A 20,393-nucleotide genomic window follows, 5' to 3' on the forward strand; every position below is an offset into this window, starting at 1 on the left:
GCACACATCTCCTGTAGACTTTGCCCCACTGTCCTCAAATTTATGCCCTTCAGTTTGTGACATTTCCACCCTGATAATAAAGCTCTGGCTGTCTACCCTATCTATGCCCCTCGTTATTTTATATATTTCTATCAGGTCTCCCCTCCGCCTCCAATGCTCCAGAGGGAACAATGCATGACTCCAATCTCTCTTTGTAGACAACTCCCTCTAATTCAGGCAGCATTCTGGTAAACCTGCGCAGGAAGGAACTGCAGATGCTGGTTTTACACCGAAGATAGAGACAAAGTGCTGGAGTAACTCAGTGAGTCAGGCAACATCTCTGGAGCAAATGAATTGGTGAAAGGCTATTCCTTTTCTCCGGAAATGCTGCCTGACCCGCTGAGTTACTCCATCATTTTGTCTCCATCTTCTGGTAAACCTCTTCTGGTAAACAGACACAAATGTAAATGCAATTACACACACACAGCGACTCTTGGCCGACTAGTTTCAGTTAACTTTTAATGAGATAACAATTATAGCAGGTTACAGAGCCAGACATCTAGTGACTGTATGTAAATGCGAGTACAGGTTCCCATCTACTCTATAATTAACAATGTAGCAGAATAAATTAGGCAGTGGATTTATATACACACATGCTCAATCAAATTATAACAAGCACAGAAGCTAGGCGACTTATTGCGACAGGGATTAAGGAAGGATGGTGGAAAGAAGAGGGTTGAAGACTCTGTGAATGGCTCAAGGATGAGCTGGACTGAGAATTTAATGGAACTACGAGGTGCGTCTGACTGAAACTACAGGGACAACCTTGTAATGTGACCGGATTTACCCAGAAGTTGATTCCCAGATCCTGGAGCTTTTTAGAAAATTGACATCTTTTTTCACCAAATGCATTTTGATTTTTCTCTTTCTCGAAAGTTTTGCCCAACCAAAAAAATTAACCCACGAAGCTGGGTTCCGAAATGATTGGAGGACATTGGAATGAAACGTTCAGCATCAGAGTGGAGGGGATAAAACAGCAGGGTGGCGTTAAAAAGCAGAAGCCTACCGCGGATTTCTATTAATTAGTCGTAAAAAGTATTGCAACTGTCGAGGCAGAGGAGGGTTTGGTGGGAAGTCGCGTGGGCCTTGTTTCCCTCCCAGGGCCACGATTCTCTTTTAAAATTCAAGAACGTTGCCACCGAGATACGTCAGTGGAGCTTCCAACCAAAGGTGCCAGCGGGCTCCGAGGGGTTGAACCCCCAACCCTGGTCATGCCCAGGGGGCTGTGGAAATAAGAGGGTACTTAGGAGTCATAGAGCTGTACAACCCGGAAACAGGCCCTGCGGCCCATCCTCTGCCTGCCGACCAAGTTGGCATTCTGGATTGGTCCCGTTTTCCTAATTTGGCCCAAAGTCCTCTATAAACCCTTGGACCCATTTAACCCTCATCCTGAGAGAGACCGTGGGGAGGAAGAGCAATCTTCTTTACACGGAATCGAGTCTCGACATAAACACTTGATCTCAACTTCAAACAGGAGGGTGTAGACGGGGGTGAGGCGGGGAAGACTGCGTTTTAGGTATCAATCAAACATCTTGGGTCATCGAAACCAAATTGATTTGTGGATTGGTCATGGGAAACTACCTGTAACCATGTTACCACGGGGCCGTCGGTAAATAGGTTGCAGGTTGCATCTTAATGATTACCATGTCCCAGAGTGGATGCGAGACCGACCGTGGCCTCTGGAACCCGGGCCTGGGAGCAACGGCGCCTGATTTCCACGCTCCAGTTGACAAGGCAGTACAGGCTTGCTGGGAGGAGCGGGTGTGGGAGCCGTGTGAAGTCAAAGTTGTCTCTCCACGGCGAGGGCAGGAACCGGTTGCTGCCGCTGGTGGAGCTCTCGGGGTGAACTTCCGAGAAAACATTCCACCCTCGCTTATTCATGGGAGTTATAGGTAGAGCGGCAGGTTGCCAAATAATTACCTGAAATTTCCATTAAATTCACTCAGGCCAGAAGGGTCTACAATACAGCTTACAGCATAGAAGGGAGGGGAAGGGGAGGAAAAAGTGTTATTCAGTACTTAACATGCCAAAAAATGTCTATAGAATATCGGTAAAGTTCTGTCGAATATTTTTTTTTATTACATAAAAATGCGTGCAACCCACATCCTGCAAGAGAGGGTTAAACGTCCTCCCCTGGCTCAGCGCCAGAAGCGGCGAAGGAGAGCTTTGCCAAGTTACGATAGCGCCGTCCATGTGTAATGGGGACAGGGACGGTTCAGCGTGAAGGAAGGACTGACTGGATTACCAAAACCCCTTCATTCTGCTAGTCCACAGTCTCCACAAGGAGCCCATTACCGGGGAATGTAGTCCTTGCTTTTGCTGAAACTCACACTTCTTCACCAAGATGTGAAATATCCGAGTCCATTTATATTGAAACAACCTTCTTGGAAACTATAAGCTGCCCCGTGCCACTATCTAGGTGACGCGAAAATCCCCCTTTTATGAACGATTCTTCCTGGACTAAGGGCAGGGTAACAGAGACAGGACACAGCGCGGGTCTGAGACCCACCGTTAAACCTCAATCAAAAAAAGAGTCCTTTAGAAACAAACTACACGGATAACTCAGCGCCAAGCGCCACACAGTCAAACAGTTTCCTGTAAATCCACGCTGGAATGTTTATATGTACTTTGAACCCCCCATTGATACTTTGCATTCATTAGAATTAAAAATAGTTAAAAATCACAGACGTTTACTTGCGACCCAACCCACCCTCCCCAAGTCCCAACACACAGTTTGTGGGTGTCTGCACGGCGCTTTCTTGCTGAAGTCTATCTGAAGATTCTGTGGCAGGAGTGGAGGCTCCCAGAAAGCGGGCGCTTCTCAGCACAATCTCCCCTTCCAGCTGAAGGAGCGGAACCTTCATCTGATACGGCGGGGACCTCAGTCGCTACCTGGATGGGCGAAGCCGGCGCACGGACTGCCCTGACGTTGTACGCCTGAAGTTTGGATTTCGTGGCTGGCGAGAAGAGGCGTTGGAGCAGGTTATCCCCTGGACTTCTCTCCTGCTTTGTCCAGCGCCCATGTGTCCACGGAATTAGTGGCGGGGTGGGGGGTGGAAGGGTCACAGCTCCGCCTCTGGGCTCTGAGTTTGTGTCGGGTCAAGGGGGAAGAGGGAGGGGGGGGGGGGGGGGGGTGCAATTTGAACAGCAATTTAAAAAAGTTTACACTCTTACAGAGCTTCCAGTGTACCGTATATACGGGAGAGGGGCGATTCTAAGCTGCAAGCATCGGCCGGGACTGGAGATACACGTGTGGCGGGTGGGTTTGGCGGGGCGCCGATGGAGGAGGGCGGAGATGGAGAGGTGTCTGGAATTGCCCAGCCGGGTGGGGTGTCAGAGACGGCCGCTCGCCCGCCCGGCCACAGGTTCCCTCGGGGACGTTGCGCGGAGCCCGCCGGCTCTCAGTAAGCTTGGCCCGTCTCCACCTGCAGTAATCCCAGGACAGCCGAGTGCTCGCTCAGCTTCATCCGCCTCTGTGTGGACAGGCTCACGTTCTTGGTCAGGTAGTCCACCGCACCTTGGGGGGGAGAGAGAGAGAGAGCGGAAGATGCATCAGGATAAACAAACACCGAGCAAAGACACCAGACGTTCACAAGTTCATACGTTCTAGGAACTGAATTAGGCCATTCGGCCCATGTAGTCTACTCCGCCATTCAATCAACTCTCGTTCCTTCTCAACCCCATTCTCCTGTCTTCTCCCCATCAACCTTCGCTCCATTGATGAACTGTACACTGCAAGGGCCAGGAAGCGAGCGGGCAAGATTATCTCTGACCCCTCTCACCCTGGCCACAAACTCGTTGAATCACTTCCCTCTGGAAGGCGACTCCGGATTGTCAAAGCTGCCACAGCCAGACAAAAAAACAGTTTTTTATCCACGAGTAGTTGTGCTACTCAACAGCCAAAAATCTGCAGGCTCCCTTTGATCTGGTATTTTGTTGGTTCGCATGCTTGATCAATGGAGTTTTATCATTAATGTTTTATTATTATTAATGTTTAGTGTTTTCTGAGTCATTCATAGCTGTCACTGTATGTCATGTTGTTACTTGTGGGCGGAGCACCAAGGCAAATTCCTTGTATGTGAATACTTGGCCAATAAGCTTACTTACTTACATAACCCCTGACACCCACACTAATCAGCTTCTATCAATCTCCACCTGAGAAATGTCCTGCCTCCACAGCCCACTGTGGCACCAAATTCCACAGATTCGCCGTCCTCTGACTAAAGAAAGTGCATTCGAGTAAACAAACACTCCCTCTTCCCCTGCCCACGACACCTGACGGTGTGACTCGTTTCAAAAACACGGTCAGAGGTCCCAAGGTGCAAGATTTGCCACCTGCCGCTGACCCCGCTGAGAAGTGCCGGCGTGAGTCCCGTGTGGGAATTCCCGTCTGTGGAATTCTCTGTCTCAGTGGGCGGTGGAGGCAGGTTCTCTGGATGCTTTCAAGTGAGAGCTAGATAGGGCTCTTAAAGATAGCGGAGTCAGGGGATATGGGGAGAAGGCAGGAACGGGGTACTGATTGGGGATGATCAGCCATGATCACATTGAATGGCGGTGCTGGCTCGAAGGGCCAAACTCCTGCACCTATTGTCTATTGGGAATGCCCATGGTTTCTCAGCCGGGGGGGGGGGGGGGGGGGTTATGGACAAGCCCTGAACCCATCTCTCCCGGCTGTGCATCCGGACACGGTTTATTCAGAAGCATGGTTGAAGGTTGGGAACATTGACCACCCCGTGGGCAAGGTGTTGCTGTCCGGTGGGCAGGGCTTGCTCTGACCCACCCCACCTTCGCCCTGATCATACCGGGGCGCAACAGTCGAGGTTTGAAAGATTTCCAGTTTCGGGACAGGAGCTGGAGCCTTGGTGAACAAGGAAGGTTTAAAGAATGGTCCCGAGGAGGTGTGAGAGTGAAAGGAAATTTTAAGGAGGGAATTCAAGTGTCATGAGTGTCAACATTTGTGGTGCAGCACGCTGGCGCCGCAGTAGAGACCCGGGTTCGATCCTGACTATGGGTGCTGTCTGTACGGAGTTTGTACATTCTCCCGTCGGCGCGGACTCAGTGGGCCAAAGGGCCTGTTTCCACACCGTATCTCTAAACTAATGGCCCATATGTACAAGGGAACAATTACATTCTTACTTGCAGCAGAACAACACGCATGTAAACAGAATACACACAGATATAATAAACATAATAAATTAATAACCTCAATACTAGTGGAAATAATAACCGTAAAATCCTTAGTGCAACCAAAGTTCCTCACAGTTGAGGTTGGTGTTCAGGAGCCTGGTGGTTGTTGGGAAGAAGCTGTACTGGGGCAGAAAGCACAACCGCCAAATGGGGGCAAGGAGGAGAGTTGAAGGCTGTAGACAGGATTGATTTAAGGAAATTAGGAGGGTGAGATCTCGAATGAGATCAGTTTCTGCCAATCTGAAGTCTGATCGTGTGTGCCGTTTCGGGTTAGGACCCTTCCTCTAAAGTCTGAAGAAGTGTCCCGACCCGAAATGTCACCTGCCCGTTTCCCTCCACAGATACTGCCTGACCCACTGAGTTACTCCAGTACTTTGTAACTTGCTCAAGATTCCAGTCTGTCGGTGCGTGTCTGAGGGAAGTGTTCCAGGACTCTTTGAGCAACCTGTCCTCGCCAGATGCGGTCACTAGATGGTGATCAGGCGCTGCGGTGCTGGCCGGAGCCCCAACCAAAAGCAGTGGTGGATTGGGAGATTCAACTCATGAGAGCTTGTTGCTGACTTTGACTTAAATTCCCAGCAAATAATTGCAAAAAAAATCTCCGAGAAAGCCATGCGCAATTCCAGCAAGTTTGCTCCTGAGCAAAAACACCAAAAGTGCTGGAGTGACGCAGCGGGTCAGGCAGCATCTGCGGAAGGAATGGGCAGACAACGTTTCAGGTTGGGACCCTTCCTCTAAAGTCTGAGAAGGGTCATGTTCGTAAGTTCATAAGTTATAAAAGCAGAATTAGGCCATTCGTCCCATCAAGTCCCCATTTCCCCCTACAGATACTGCCCGACTCACTTGGTGTGGGACAGTGTTTTGCTCAAGATTCCAGATTCTTGTGTCTCCAAGTTTTCTCCTGAGGGACTGCCCCCCCCCCCCCCCCCCCCCCCCCCCCCCCCCCCTCGACCCCCCCCCCCCCCCCCCACTCTCCATCACATACTTCACATTCTAAGGGCGAATATATGGCATAGGAAGTTTGCATTGTGTTAAGGTTCAGAAGTGAGTGAGTAGCCCACAGTTGCAGACCCCGGGCTTTGAGAGTGCAGTGATGTGCTCCTGTATTTAAATATGCTCTCTTGATTCGCGTTGGATAATGGTTGCTCTCTGTTCATTACCTCTCCGGTTACCCTGCCAAGAAGTGTTGTGTGCAAAGCTGGCACACCAGCCAATCATGCCTGCTAAGTAAACAACGTTTTCAGCTTGAAGAGCTTGTCATCTCTTTGCCCCAAAGGGGGGAGCGGTGTTCGATGGAAAGCCTTATTACCGAGCTGTCATTTCTATTTAAATTCACTTCATGGTCTCGCACAAAGTCTTTGATATTCCTTGGCACCAGGCTTGGCTAATTAATGTACTGAGCATGCTCGGTAGCCCAGTGAATGTATCATGGCATGGCTGCCAGCAGACCCTTCTTCCCATTAGACGTTGCCTATCACCTTCCATCTCTGGGTTGGGGGTTTGCTGGGCCGAATCGCGAATTTACACACGAGGAACTGGAGATGCTGGTTTACATAAAAGCACACAAAGTTCTGGAGTAACTCAGCGGGTCAGGCAGCATCTCTGCAGAACATTGATAAGCGACATTTCGGGTCGAGCCCCTTCTTCAGATTGACTGTGGTAGAGGGGAGAAAGCTGGAAAAGAGAGGCGGGGGCGAGACAAAGCCTGGCTACTGATGTGGATACAGTTGAGGGGGTTGGGGGGGATTTGCTAGATGGATGGACAAAGGCCAGAGATGAGAAGACAGTGAGATAAGGAGACGAGGTAATAATTTGTTTCGCAGTCTTCTCCATGGACAGACCAGCTATGGGATGTCCGGGTTGTGACGCCCACATTGGGGGGGTCCAGACACTGAGTACAGAGTGCCGGAGTTCAGTTTTGGTGACAGGATGTACAGTGTGTCATTCTGCTGTGCTTTTGTCACATGTTTTGGCTGTCACTTGCAAGCCCATCCCATCACCATCCCAAGTGAATGGCAGACTATTTAGGGCTGAAATGAGGATCAAGTCGTTCATTCAAACAGTGTCTCCTGACGGCATTGTTGAGGACAGGCACTCTGCAGATGTATTTGGTCAGTGTTGTATTTGGTCAGGTTTAATTTTGTTTACAGGATGTAATTGTTGCTGGCAGGCCCAGTATTTATTACTCAGACCTCTGTGCTTTACGTTAAGTAGGGGATATCGAAGTCAAAGCTGGTCCAAAGGCTTCTTTGTCAGCATTGAGGCACCATGGCTGCAGAAACATATGTAAATTCAAGACACTGCAAATGCTGGAATCTTGAGCTAAACACAGAGTGCAGGAAGAACTCAGTAGGTCAGGCAGCATCTTTACAGGGAAATGGTCAGGTGACCTTCTGGATGGCGAACCTTTTCCAGACAATGTCCAGATTCTTAAAATCGCCTATTCATTCCCTCCACAGATGCTGCCTGACCTACTGAGTTTCTCCAGCACATTGTGTTTCGCTGCACTAACATATTTTGTATCCCTGGGTGTTTCTCAGGCTGAGTAGCCTGAATAACTCAGCCTCTCCTTAAGTCTCTCGTTCAAGTACTGACTAGAGATGGGTTGCATCTCAGGTTACTATTAAATGTTTCCCCTCTCACCTTAAACCTATGCCCTCTGGTTCTTGATTCTCCTACTAAGGAAAAGACTTAGGTCATTCACCCAATCCCCCTTTTTGATCTTATACACCTCTATAAGGGCACACATCATCCTCCCATGCTCCAGGGAATATAGTCCTAACCTGCTAAACCTCTCCCTGTTGCACAGGCCCTCAAATATAGGCAACATCCTCGTAAATCTTCTCTGCACTCTTTCCAGCTAAATAACATCCTCCCGATAGCAGGGTAACCAAAACGGAACACAATACTCCAAATGCAGCCTCACCAGTGCCATGTACAACTGTAACATAGCATCCCAACTTCTATACTCAATACCTTGACTGATGAAGGCCAATGTATTGCAAGCCTTCTAGACTACCTTATCTACTTGTGACATCACTTTCAAGTGCACCACTCTCACCTTCACTGCTAGATTCCTCTGCTCAACTACATTCCCAGGGCTCTGCTGTGCACTGTGTAGGCCCTGCCCTTGTTTGACTTCACAAAATGCAACATCTTGCGTTTATCTGCATTAAACTCCATTAACCATTCCTCAGCCGACTTGCCCAACTGATTTAATTGTTGATAACCATCGTCGCTATCTATGATACAACCCACTTTAATTATTATTTAATTATTAATCATGCTTTCTCCATTCGCTTCAAAATTGGTGATATAAACCACAAAGGGCAATGGACCCTGCACTGAGGTACATCACGAGTCACAAGCCTCCAGTCCATACAACAACCTTCCGCCATCATCCTCTACCCTTCCATGGAGCCAGCTAGCTCTCTCTGGATCTTATGCGATCTAACATTCCCGGGCAGCCTACCATGCGGAACCTTATCAATGCCTCATCCACCTTTTTGGTTACTACTTCAAAAAACGCAATCAGATTTGTGAGGCACGATCTTCAACAAAACCATGGTGACTATCCTTAATCAGCCGATGTTCATCCAAATACATATGTATCTTATCCCTCAGAATAATCTCCAGTAATTTACCTACCACAGATGTTAGGCTTGCTGGTCTATAATCCCCATGATTTTCCTTGCAGTACTTCTTACATAGAGGCATAAAATTAGCCACCTCACCCGTGTCTAATGATGATTTATATATCTCAGCCAGGGTGACCACAATTTATTCTCTAGCTTCCCACAGTGCCCTCAAATATATCTGATGAGGCCTGGGAGGTTTATCTACCTTCATATGGCTTAATACATTCAGCACCTGCTCAACCCCCATTATACAGACTGTCCCCAAGACATCTGTATTGACTGTCCCATCTCCTGCGGCTTCACACATATGACTGCTTTGGTTTCTGAGGGGCCCTGTTCCCTCTCTAGTTACCCCCTTTCCCTTAATGTACTCATAAAATCCCTTTGGAGTTTCCTTAATATTATCTGCCAGTGCTATCTCATTTTCCTTTTTGCCCTCCTAATTTCTGGAGAAATTTCCCCCTCAGTTAGGGAAAATCCACAGCACGGGTGTTTGGGATTGGGGCCAGGGACTTGGCAACTAAATGTGAAACACATTTTCACACGACAGGTAATGGAAATCAGAATTCCTGACCGCAGCTCGGAATATATTGGGGATCAGTTAAAGTTTACAAGGCAGAGATGTTCAGATTGTTGTTGGTTGAGTGCATTAATGGATATAGAGCACAAATGGGATAATTAGGGCCTCGAGCCTGCTATTATGAATTATTTAAAAAATATATTATACATTATCTGTGTGTATTGGTATTTACAGGCCTGTTAGGATGGCAAGTAAGAATTTCATCGTTCTATACATATGACAATTAAACACTCTTGACTCTTGATCCACAGGGGTTATATTTCTTATTTTTAACTACCAACCAACCAGCCATTACCTGATTGAATGGCAAGTGACCTAGTGCCTTTCCTATAAGGTTCTGGTTCTGATCCTGTAGAACCTTTGGAAATTGGTTGAGGATCGAAATTGGACTTCACTGAGATGTTGCCCTCAGTTAAATAACTCCTCCGACAGTCAATCATCGTCTTTCTGAGCATTGGCTTTTAGAGTTTAGAGATAAACATGGAAACGGGCCCTTCGGCCCACCGAGTTCACGCTGACCATTGACAACCCATTCGCACTAGTTTTATGTTATCCCACTGTCTCATCCACTATCAAAATACAATGGGAAATTTTACAGAGGCCAATTAACCTACAAATCCAAGTGCCTTTGAGATGTGGGAGGAAACCAGAGCACCCGGAGGAAGTCCACATGGTCACAAGGAGAACATCCAAAGGCAGCACCCGTGCTTCTGATCGAACCATAGTCTCTGGTGCTCTAATTTAGCATTTGTTGATGTTTGAATAACAGCAATGGTGAGATTGTCCTGGATATGTAAAGATGGACCTCCAGGGTGAGTCCAAGTTCATGCAGAGTCGGGCAATGGGGTGGTGGAAGGGGGGGAGGGAGAGGTTGAGGATGGGGCACAAACAGATCTGTGGGAAGTTGAGTGTTTCATGTTCTGGAGGTGTGCAAAAGCACTGCTCCTGGGAAGAAATATCATGGCCTGTGGTTTTGATGGGGGCTGGTCTTGGGGGATTGCACACATAAATATCTGAAGGTAGCAACACATGTTCTCAAAATGCCACTCGGCCCCTCAAGCCTATTCTGCTATTCAATTGGACCCCTGCCCTCAATGCCTCCTCCCTGTTGGTTCCCCATGTCCCACAATTCCCCAGACTTTCATAAATATATCAATTTCCTCTTTAAATACCCCAATGTTCCAGCCTCCACAATGAGGATAGAGAATTCCAGAGATTCACCTCCCTGCTTGAGAAGATGTTTCTATGCTCCATCCACAGTGTTAAATGAGCACCCAATGACCTTTTACTGATAAAACTGACAAAATCATTGATGTTTTTTCTGTCAACATTTTTTGGAGGAGGATAGAATCATATTCTGTAGCTAAGCTACATTGACTGGAAAACAGATTCAGCAGTTGCTTTCAAAAGGGAATTGTATAAATAGTCAAAAGGCAATATGTTTCAGAGCGAGGTGAAAACATTGAAGCGATTGGAAGGTTAAGCTGAACTTTCAAAGAGCTAGCACAGGCACGATGGGCTGATCGGCCACCTCCCGTTGTGTGCTAATCTATGGTGATTCTGAAATGCACAGGTAAATTAGCAGAGTGGTGCAGAGTCCATGGCCAGGCCGTGTGTAAAGGGTGTGACTGACTGCCTGCCCCTGGGCGTTCGGTATTGGTAATAGACGATAGCAGTATTTATCAACTACACATGTCCGTTCACATCCAGAGGCAAGTGTGGGGAGGTCAGAGGGCAGTGCAGCGCCTGGTGAAAGGGAAAGCTGCTATTGATCCAGCCAGCTCCTGCAGAAGGTTTCAATTTAACGGCAGGAGCTAAAGACATTAGGAGCGGCTGCAGAGGGAGCGTGGAGAATCCATGCAGGGGTCGGAAAGGACAGTACAAGGGCAGGACAACGAGGATGGTGGGGAGAGTGGGGGGAGGGAAGGAAGAACCTCTGAACCCATCAAGGACAAGAGCTGTGTCACCAGGAAGCTGCGATTAGTTTAACTTCCGAGCTGCAAACAGAACTGGTCAGCGGAGTTTGCAGTTCCATCACTGGCTGGGAATCCGTTCCTTCTGCATAACCGTAACGTCAATATTTTATCAGATTCCAAAGCTAATGTCTATCCGATCAAACATCACATTACATGCCAGAACTTTGAAACAAATGCAAAGACTTGGTGGCTTCAGCCTTGATTGATGCTTTCATTTTAGTTTTTTGCATTTGATAATTTTTCTCTCAATCACACACATACACGTGCACGCACATGCACACACACATAGGTACGCACACGCACACACACACACACACAGGTACACACACACATACACACACACAGGTACACACACACACACACACACATACACACACACACACACATAGGTACACACACACACACACACACACACATAGGTACACACACACACACACACATAGGTACACACACACACACACACACACACATAGGTACACACACACACGCACACAAACACACCCGCGTACACAGATACTCATGCTCGCTTGCATGCACACACACATGCAGACACACACAAATGCACACACACACATACGCACAGACACAAACACACACAAACACAGGCGAACACAAATACACACGCGTACACAACACACAAACACACAAGTGTGAACATACACACTCTCTCAAGCACCCCTCAAAATAATTTTAATTTAACACCCTGCTCCCAATAACACTGAAACAATTGATTCATTTAATGGATCTGACCTTAGGTGACATGGTCAGTAGGTTTGTGGATGACTGAAATGAGTGGTCGAGTGGACAGTGAACAAGGTTATCTACGATGACACTGGGATCTTGAACTGAGCCAATAAGCTGAGGAATGGTGGAAGGAGTTTAATTCAGGTAACTAGGAGTTGTTGCACTTTGATAGGACGAACCAGAGCAGGACTTGCACCGTAAGTCCATTGCGTGGTATTTTAGAAAAAGAGAGATCTAGGTAGATAGGCATACGTTTGCATGAAAGTGGCGACACAGTTAGCTAGGATGGTGAGGAAGGCGTTTGGCACGCTGGCCTACATCAGTCAGAGCACAGGAGTTGGGATGTCTTGTAATAACTGCATAAGATGTTGGTAGGGCCACATTTCGAGTACTGTGTACCGTTCTGGTCACCCTGCTAGGATATCATTAAACTATAAAGGCTGCAAAAAAGATTTGTGAGGATGTTACCAGGTCTGGAGGGTTTGAGTTAAAAGGAAAGGCTGGATAGGCTGGTTTTTATTTAGTAGGTTGAGGGGTGACGTTATAGAGGTTTATAAAACTAGGAGGGTCATAAACAAGTGAATAGCCACAGTCTGTTCCCTAGAGTCGGGGAGTAAACATAGAGGGCATTGATTTAAGGTGAGAGGGGAAAGATTTAAAACAGACCTGAGGGGCAACTATTTCCACACAGAGAGTGGTGCACACATGGAACAAGCTGCCAGTCGAAGTAGTAGAGAATTACAACATTTAAAAGACACTTGGACAGGTACATGGATAGAAAATTCAGGGCGTGTTTACAAAAAAAGACACAAAGTGCTGGAGTAACTCAGCATGGCAGACAATTTCTCTGGAGAACATGAAGAGGTGGTATTTCAGATCAGGACCCTTCTTCCGACTGGCAGGTCAGGTTTGGAGGGATATGGGGAAGCGAGACTAGCTTTGTTAAGCAACGTAGTCCGCCTGGATATATTGGGCCTGTTGCCGTGCTGCATAACTCAAGACATCACTAAATGCAACACTCTCCGATGTAATACATCCATCAGTATAACACTGACATCCTTGGCTGTGGGTCTGCCAGTGTACACGCCCCCAGTTACCACATTGTATATCGGGCTGGCTGCTCCATTGCCTGGAGACAGTGCACTTGCTCTTGCTAAATTTTGGACGCTGAGATATTTCTGAAGTTCCAGAGAAATTTGTGGGCCGGAGTGGGTGTCATGGAGTGGGTGTCATGGAGTGGGTGTCATGGAGTGGGTGTCATGGAGTGGGTGATCAGGGATAGAACGGAGGCAAGTTGGGCCCTGCTTAATGTTCAGTCTTTTCTGGATTGTGGCTGGATGTGGCCAGTGCCTTTGATGAGGGGCCCTCTGATCAGACACCCACCAGGACATGCCCCTCCATCTGGCTGATTCACCAGTGTTGGCTCGGGGTGCTGAGCAGCTGAATATATTGACAGCGGGCACACACCCTCCCTGGTGGGGCAGTGATCAGAGAAGGCACCTTGGAATATGGGGCTAGTATCCCTCCTGATCTCTGTCGGTTGAGGTAGACTCTGCATGGACCATCGACCTACGAGACGTGTGACATGGAGACAGGCCATCAGTCCCACCCACCCACGTTGTTGCCCTTGCCCCCCACCCATGCCCCTCACCCCTCCCTGCGGTAGTTTCAGCCGGCAATGCTTACTCTGTCCATACTGGGCATACTGGTAGCCGGGCACGGGGTCCATGCTGTATCCAGAGGTGCTGTAGGCGGGCGTGCAGTAGGACTGAGAGGTGGGCAGGCTCTCCACTGCCTTGATGGAGTCGACGCGCTGGCTGCAGCTGGCGGACAGTGGGTTGGAGGTGTCCAGGCTCCCGTGCAGCGGCGAGATGGAGAAGTCGTGCTGCGGCTGAGTAGAGACGGCTGCGGGGTTGCTCAAGATGCTCATCACCTGTGGCCGTGAGGCGGGGGGGGGGGGGGGGTGGTTTAGAGAGAGAGTGAGGGGGAGAGTGAGAGAGAGAGAGAGAGAGAGAGATGAGAGGGGGGTGGTCAGTGGGAAGACAGTGACGCAGACCTCCGGCCTGAAACGAGCGGTGGGGGAAGAAATGATTGGTGGTGTGGGGTGGCAACGGAGAATGGGATTTATGAAGGGAAACGAGGAATGCAGAATAAAAGGAGGAGGGGAGGTGGGGTTCAGGTAGGTTGAGTAGACAATAGACACTAGGTGCAGGAGTAGGCCATTTGGCCCTTCGAGCCAGCACCGCCATTCAATGTGATCATGGCTGATCATCCACAATAAGTACCCCGTTCCTGCCTTCTCCCCATATCCCCTGACTCCGCTATTTTTAAGAGCCCTATCTAGCTCTCTCTCGAAAGCATCCAGAGAACCTGCCTCCACCGCCCTCGGAGGCAGAAAATTCCACAGACGAGTAGGGGGATATTAATCAGGGAGTGAAAGAGAAGAAGGGGAAAGAGGGAGGAAATAGGAGGAGAGGGACGAGCGGGACTGGTGGCTTGAACAAAGGGGAAAGCCAGGTTTGAAACCCAGCGTGGCACATTATTATTGCCACCCCAACCTGATGTGACAGTGGGCAGCATAGTGGTGCAGTTGTAGATCTGCAGCCTCACAGCGACAGACATCCCGGTTCGATCCTGATCTCGGGTGCTGTCTGTGTGGAGTTTATATTTTCTCCCTATGACTGCGTGGGTTAGCTACTGGTGTTCTGGTTCCCTCCCCCATCCCAAAGCCTGTGAGTCTGTTGGTTAATTGGCCTCTGTAAAATGTCCCTCGTGTGTCGGGAGTGGAAATGAAAGTGGGACAACGGAGATCTAATGTGAAAGGGTGATTGTTGGCCTGGACTTGGTTGGGCCGTATGGCCTGTTTCCATGCAGTATCATTCAATCATTACTGAACGGGGTACTGATTGGGAATGATCAGCCATGATCACATTGAATGGCGGTGCTGGCTCGAGGGGTCGAATGGCCTGCGCCTGCACCTATTGTCTATTGTCTATTAAGCTGGTGGTCTGGTTTAGAAGATGATCAGCTCCCTAGCCCCAGGCCCCCAGCTCCAACAACCGTTCACACGTGTTCTATGTTATTCCACATTCTCATCCATTTGGGATGAGAATGGCTGTGACTTGGGTGGGAGGCTGGATAGTAAATGTGGGAAGGGTGAATGCAGGGACGGAGGGAGGGGCTGTGGGAGGGATGGGGAGGAGGGAGAAAGGGCAAACTGGGATGGGTAAATGGTTGTTGGGATAGGGTGACAGGAATGGGAAATGAGTTGGGAGGTTTCGGATGGGGAATAAGGAACATGAGAACAATGGGCAGGGTAAGGGGAAATGGAAATAGGGGATGGGGTATGAACAGGAACTGGGAGAGAGCAGTGGGAATGGCGATGGGATGACTGATAACCGTTGACACGCAGGTCAAAGACAAGGAGCAAAATGCAAACCAAAAGAGTAAAACACAAGCTCTCTGCCAGGTAGACAAAAATGCTGGAGAAACTCAGCGGGTGCAGCAGCATCTATGGAGCGAAGGAAATAGGCAACGTTTCGGGTCGAAACCCTTCTTCAGACGGGTTCTGAAGAAGGGTTTTGACCCCCAAGATTGTTAAGGGTTTGGACACGCTAGAGGCAGGAAACATGTTCCTGATGTTGGGGGAGTCCAGAACCAGGAGCCACAGTTTAAGAATAAGGAGTAAGCCATTTAGAACGGAGACGAGGAAACACTTTTTCTCACAGAGAGTTGCAAGACTGTGGAATTCTCTGCCTCAGAGGGCTGTGGAGGCAGGTTCTCTGGATGCTTTCAAGAGAGAGCTAGATAGGGCTCTTAAAAATAGCGGAGTCAGGGGATATGGGGAGAAGGCAGGAACAGGGGTACTGATTGGGGATGATCAGCCATGATCACATTGAATGGCGGTGCTGGCTCGAAGGGCCAAATGGCCTATTCCTGCACCTATTGTCTATTGTCTCTCTGCCAGGTAGCCAAAAATGCTGGAGAAACTCAGTGGGTAAGGCAGCACCTATGGAGAGATGGAAATAGGCAACGTTTTGGGTCGAAACCCGTCTTCGGACGGGTTCTGAAGAAGGGTTTCGACCCGAAACGTTGCCTATTTCCTTCGCTCCATAGATGCTGCCTCACCCGCTGAGTTTCTCCAGCAGTTTATGTCTACCTTCGATTTTCCAGCATCTGCAGTTCCTTCTTCAACAACTCTCTCTCTCTCTCTGTGCCAGATCGACACCAAAATACAACCCCATTAAACACGGGGAATCAAACCAAAACCTTCTGGCCACAGTTAAGTTTCTCTCCCTTACCAGATGTGAATGTGCAAAGGAAGGACGATGGCTCCTGAGTAGAAATCAAACAGCGTGCAACATCTGCAAAGTTTTATGCGATCAGCAAGAGGGTGGGTGGGGGAGCAAGAGGGCAGTGGGAACCCGGAGTTGGCGAGCTGTCAATCACACAGACTGACAGGGCAACTCCAAAATCACAAGCAGATTGCAGAGATTAGTGGCGCTGGACACAGACGGCTCGCTCGCTGATCACGGCTCCTTCTCGGACAAGTTTTTTTTTTTTTACCGGGCTGTATCACTGGGCTGTCGGAGAGGATGGTACGGGCGATAACTCCGAGAGGTGAGGATAAATGAAGCGTCTTCCACACGCAAAAAAGCACCCCCTCGGGCACCTCGCACTTTCCCTGCGAGATAGTCACTCTTTGAGGGGGGGGGGGGGAAAGTAATTAATTTTGGCAACTTCACAGCCAACAGCCCCAGGGAGCGCTAATCCCACAGGGACCATTACTTAACCCACACAAACCCACACCCACACAAGCTATCTGTTCCATTTACATGCTGCCGTTAAAGAGAGACTTTGCACTGCCAGGCATCCTCATAAAGAGGGTCTCTCGTTGCCGGGACCCCTTGAGCTGCAAGGATCGCATAAAGAAGGAGTCCCACTTCACCAAGAGTCACACTGTGTCGATCCCTTATGAAGAGCGAGCCTCCTTACCATGAACCAGCGTAAGGAAGTACTTGTTTAAGAAGGACCTGCAGATGCTGGAAAATCGAAGGTAGACAAAAATGCTGGAGAAACTCAGCGGGTGCAGCAGCATCTATGGAGCGAACAAAATCTTCGCTCCATAGATGCTGCTGCACCCGCTGAGTTTCTCCAGCATTTTTGTCTACCTCTAAAGAAGTACTTGTGCAATAATATATGCCCCTGTCCACTTAGGAAACCTGAACGAAAAACCTCTGGAGACTTTGCGCCCCACCCAAGGTTTCCGTGCGGTTCCCGGAGGTTGCAGGTGGTTGCCGGAGGTCGCAGGTAGTGGAAGCAAGTAGGGAGACTGACAAAAACCTCCGGGAACCGCACGGAAACCTTGAGTGGGGGGATTGGGGGGTGGTGGTGGGGGTGGTGGTGGTGGGGGGATGGGGGGGGGTTGGGGGATTGGGGGTGGGGGGGTGGGGGGGGTGGTGGTGGGGGGGATGGGGGGGGGGTTGGGGGATGGGGGGGGGGGTTGGGGGGTGGGGGGGGTTGGGGGATGGGGGGGGGTTGGGGGATGGGGGGGGGTTGGGGGATGGGCATTGCGTGACAGTGTGAGGAAGCTGCCTCCACAATGGAAATCCTGTGGCAAGTTGGGAGCGCTGGGGGGGGGGGGGGGGGGGGGGGGTGCGTTGAATCCAGCTCTCTCTCTCACTGTTGCTCAGTAACCCCTTTCCCAATGGGCTTGGGGTCTGAAACTTCAGAGGGCCAGGCTGGTGATATCGCTTTCACTTTATGAAAATACATTTATGTAAGTATCTGAAATGTTCCCTCCTCTGAAAGCCGATAGCTGCAAAAAAAATGCCAAATGAAAGTGTTCCTCCAGCTCACCATTAATCCAGTTTTTATTCACTCGTTACTCGGGCAGAATTCTCATGGAAGATCAGCCTGCTGTTCTCTGGATAAAATTCCAGAGTTTTTTTTTTCCCAGTTCGTATGTTATTAAAACATTGTCTACATCGCAAGCTGTGAGCGTTTGGCGCATGGGATCACTTCACTGCTGGGCAATGTGACAACGAGCTGCAGACCAACTCTCCACATTCCCACCCAGATACACTTTCACTCCTTGGCACAGTCAGGGGGTTTACTAAACCAAGCGGCCACAGCCAGGCCAACAGCACAAACAGCTCTCCAATTATTCACTACACGAGGGGACCAGAGAATTTCATGGGATGTTATCAATAGAGGCTGATAGTGTTTGTAACCTTCTTCTGTTTGAGCTCTAACAGGGAGAGGATACTCCGTTGATTTGCTCCCACAATGATACCTAGTAATTGCATCTGTGACTTTACTGACAACTTGGTTCAGCCTGGACATTATAAACTCTGGCAGCAGGGAGCTGAAGAGGGTGCCGTGCACCACTGTTACAAACCTGTCGGCTGCACTGTTAGGCAGCTTGCTTATGTGAAGAACAAATCTACAATCCTTGCAACTGTTTATCTCACTGTAAGATTTTAACTCGATTTTGTTAATAGCCACATTAGTCTATTTCCACTTGCCCGCGTTTGGTATATATCCCTCTAAACCTTTCCTAACCATGTACCTGTCCAATTGTATTTTAAATGCTGTTATAGTACCTGCTTCAATTAACCTCGTCTGGCAGCTCGTTCCATATTGCCCCCTGAGGTTCCTATTCAATCTTTCCCCTGCCACCTCAAACCTCTAGTTCTTCATTTCCCTACTTTGGGTAAAAGACCCTGCAGTCATCCTATCTATTCCTCTCATGATCATGTACATCTCTATAAGATCACCCCTCACCTAGCCTGCCCAACCTGTCCCTATAGCTCAGTCTCTCAAGTCCTGGCAACATCCTCGTAAATCGTCTCTGCATTCACCCCAGCTTAACGACATCCTTTCAATAGCAGAAGTGAAATACTGAGGAAATGAATGCAAAATAGAGTATTTAAACAGGTGTTCAGTCTGGCATGCCATAAGGATTGATGCTGGGGTTATTGATGTTCATATTTGACATCAATGGTCTGCGATCAAATTGGGAGGTGCAATTAATCCAGAGGAGGGTGATGATAAAATATAGGAGGTATTCATAAACCTGCCAAACAGGCATGTCATTGGAGAGTTACAAATTAACCAATATAATTAAGTATGAGTTAGTATATTTTGATATAAATAATTAGGTGCTGTGCTCCTTCAAAAGAAAGAATCTAAATATGGTCGAGGAATACACATACATCATCATGAACAGTGGCAAAACAAATGTATAAGGTCTTAAAAAAAAGTAAACAGCGAACTAGGGTGCACATCTATTGGGACAGAATAGACAAATGGAGATGTTGTGTCAGACAAGGACGTCCAGACAAGGTGTACAGGAATGCTCAAAGTGTTTCCTGTTGCTTCTGATCATTGACAAGATCAATGGTTTCTCTGGGCACCAAAGTCAGAGTGAATCACTGGCAGGGTTGGGTGATAGAGGAAGCGACAGAAGCTATAGAGGGGGGCATTCAACACCACGAGAGATGGACAGGTCTGTCTGCTGATGTGATTCTAGGTGTGGATAGGATTAATAACATCAATGAGTAACTGCAGAAAATTCAAGGGGCATGTCTGAAATAAGAGGGCACAGTTTTTGGGTAGGAGGTGAGAGGTTTAGAGGGGACCTCAGGAAGAACTTTCCACCTGGAAGCAAGATCGAGTCTGGACCCCACCGACTGAGACCAGGTACCGTCATCTGGATAAGCAGCTGAATGGCTTAATCATACAAGGCTATGAATCATATTTGGTACACAACGTGCTGGAGTAACTCAGCAGACCAGGCAGCATCTCTGGAGAGAGTGGGCAGGCAACGTTTCAGGTCAGGACCATTTTCCAGATCTAGACTCTCCAGTGATACTGCCTGACCCCACTGAGTTAAGGGCCTGTCCCACTGTACGAGGTAATTCAAGAGCTCTCCCGAGTTTAAAAAATATATCAAACTCGTGGTAAGCACGTAGAATGTACGTAGCGGGTACGTCGGAGCTCGGGACGTCTCTTAGCGGATCGTAACGATAACAGCAGGTACTCGGGAAACGCAGCAAGCTCTTGAAGACTCGTGAAGATTTTTCAACATGTTGAAAAATGCCCACGAGAGCCCCGGGTACCTACGAGCGGCTATTACCGTAATTCTCCGAGTTTGAATCAGGGGAAACTCAGGAGAACTCTTGAATTAGCTCGTACAGTGGGACAGGCCCTTTACTTCAGCAGTTT

The 20,393-nt window shown here is 48.7% G+C and overlaps 1 protein-coding gene across 5 annotated transcripts in view; it reads right to left on the reverse strand.

The window, feature by feature from the left end:
• Nucleotides 1-480: 480 nt before the first annotated feature.
• Nucleotides 481-20,393, reverse strand: part of pax7 (paired box 7) — a 127,694-nt gene continuing 107,781 nt past the window's right edge. For all 5 annotated transcript variants that reach the window (XM_033048187.1, XM_033048188.1, XM_033048185.1 and 2 more), the window contains 2 exons: nucleotides 13,851-14,097; nucleotides 481-3,556 (listed from right to left, as the gene is read on the reverse strand). In XM_033048187.1, coding sequence (XP_032904078.1) covers nucleotides 3,441-3,556; nucleotides 13,851-14,097 — 363 coding nt within the window. In that variant the 3' untranslated portion in view covers nucleotides 481-3,440. The remainder of the gene's footprint in view (nucleotides 3,557-13,850; nucleotides 14,098-20,393) is intronic.

The sequence above is a fragment of the Amblyraja radiata genome, chromosome 31 (genome assembly GCF_010909765.2).
Source record: "Amblyraja radiata isolate CabotCenter1 chromosome 31, sAmbRad1.1.pri, whole genome shotgun sequence".
Taxonomy (NCBI): domain Eukaryota; kingdom Metazoa; phylum Chordata; class Chondrichthyes; order Rajiformes; family Rajidae; genus Amblyraja; species Amblyraja radiata.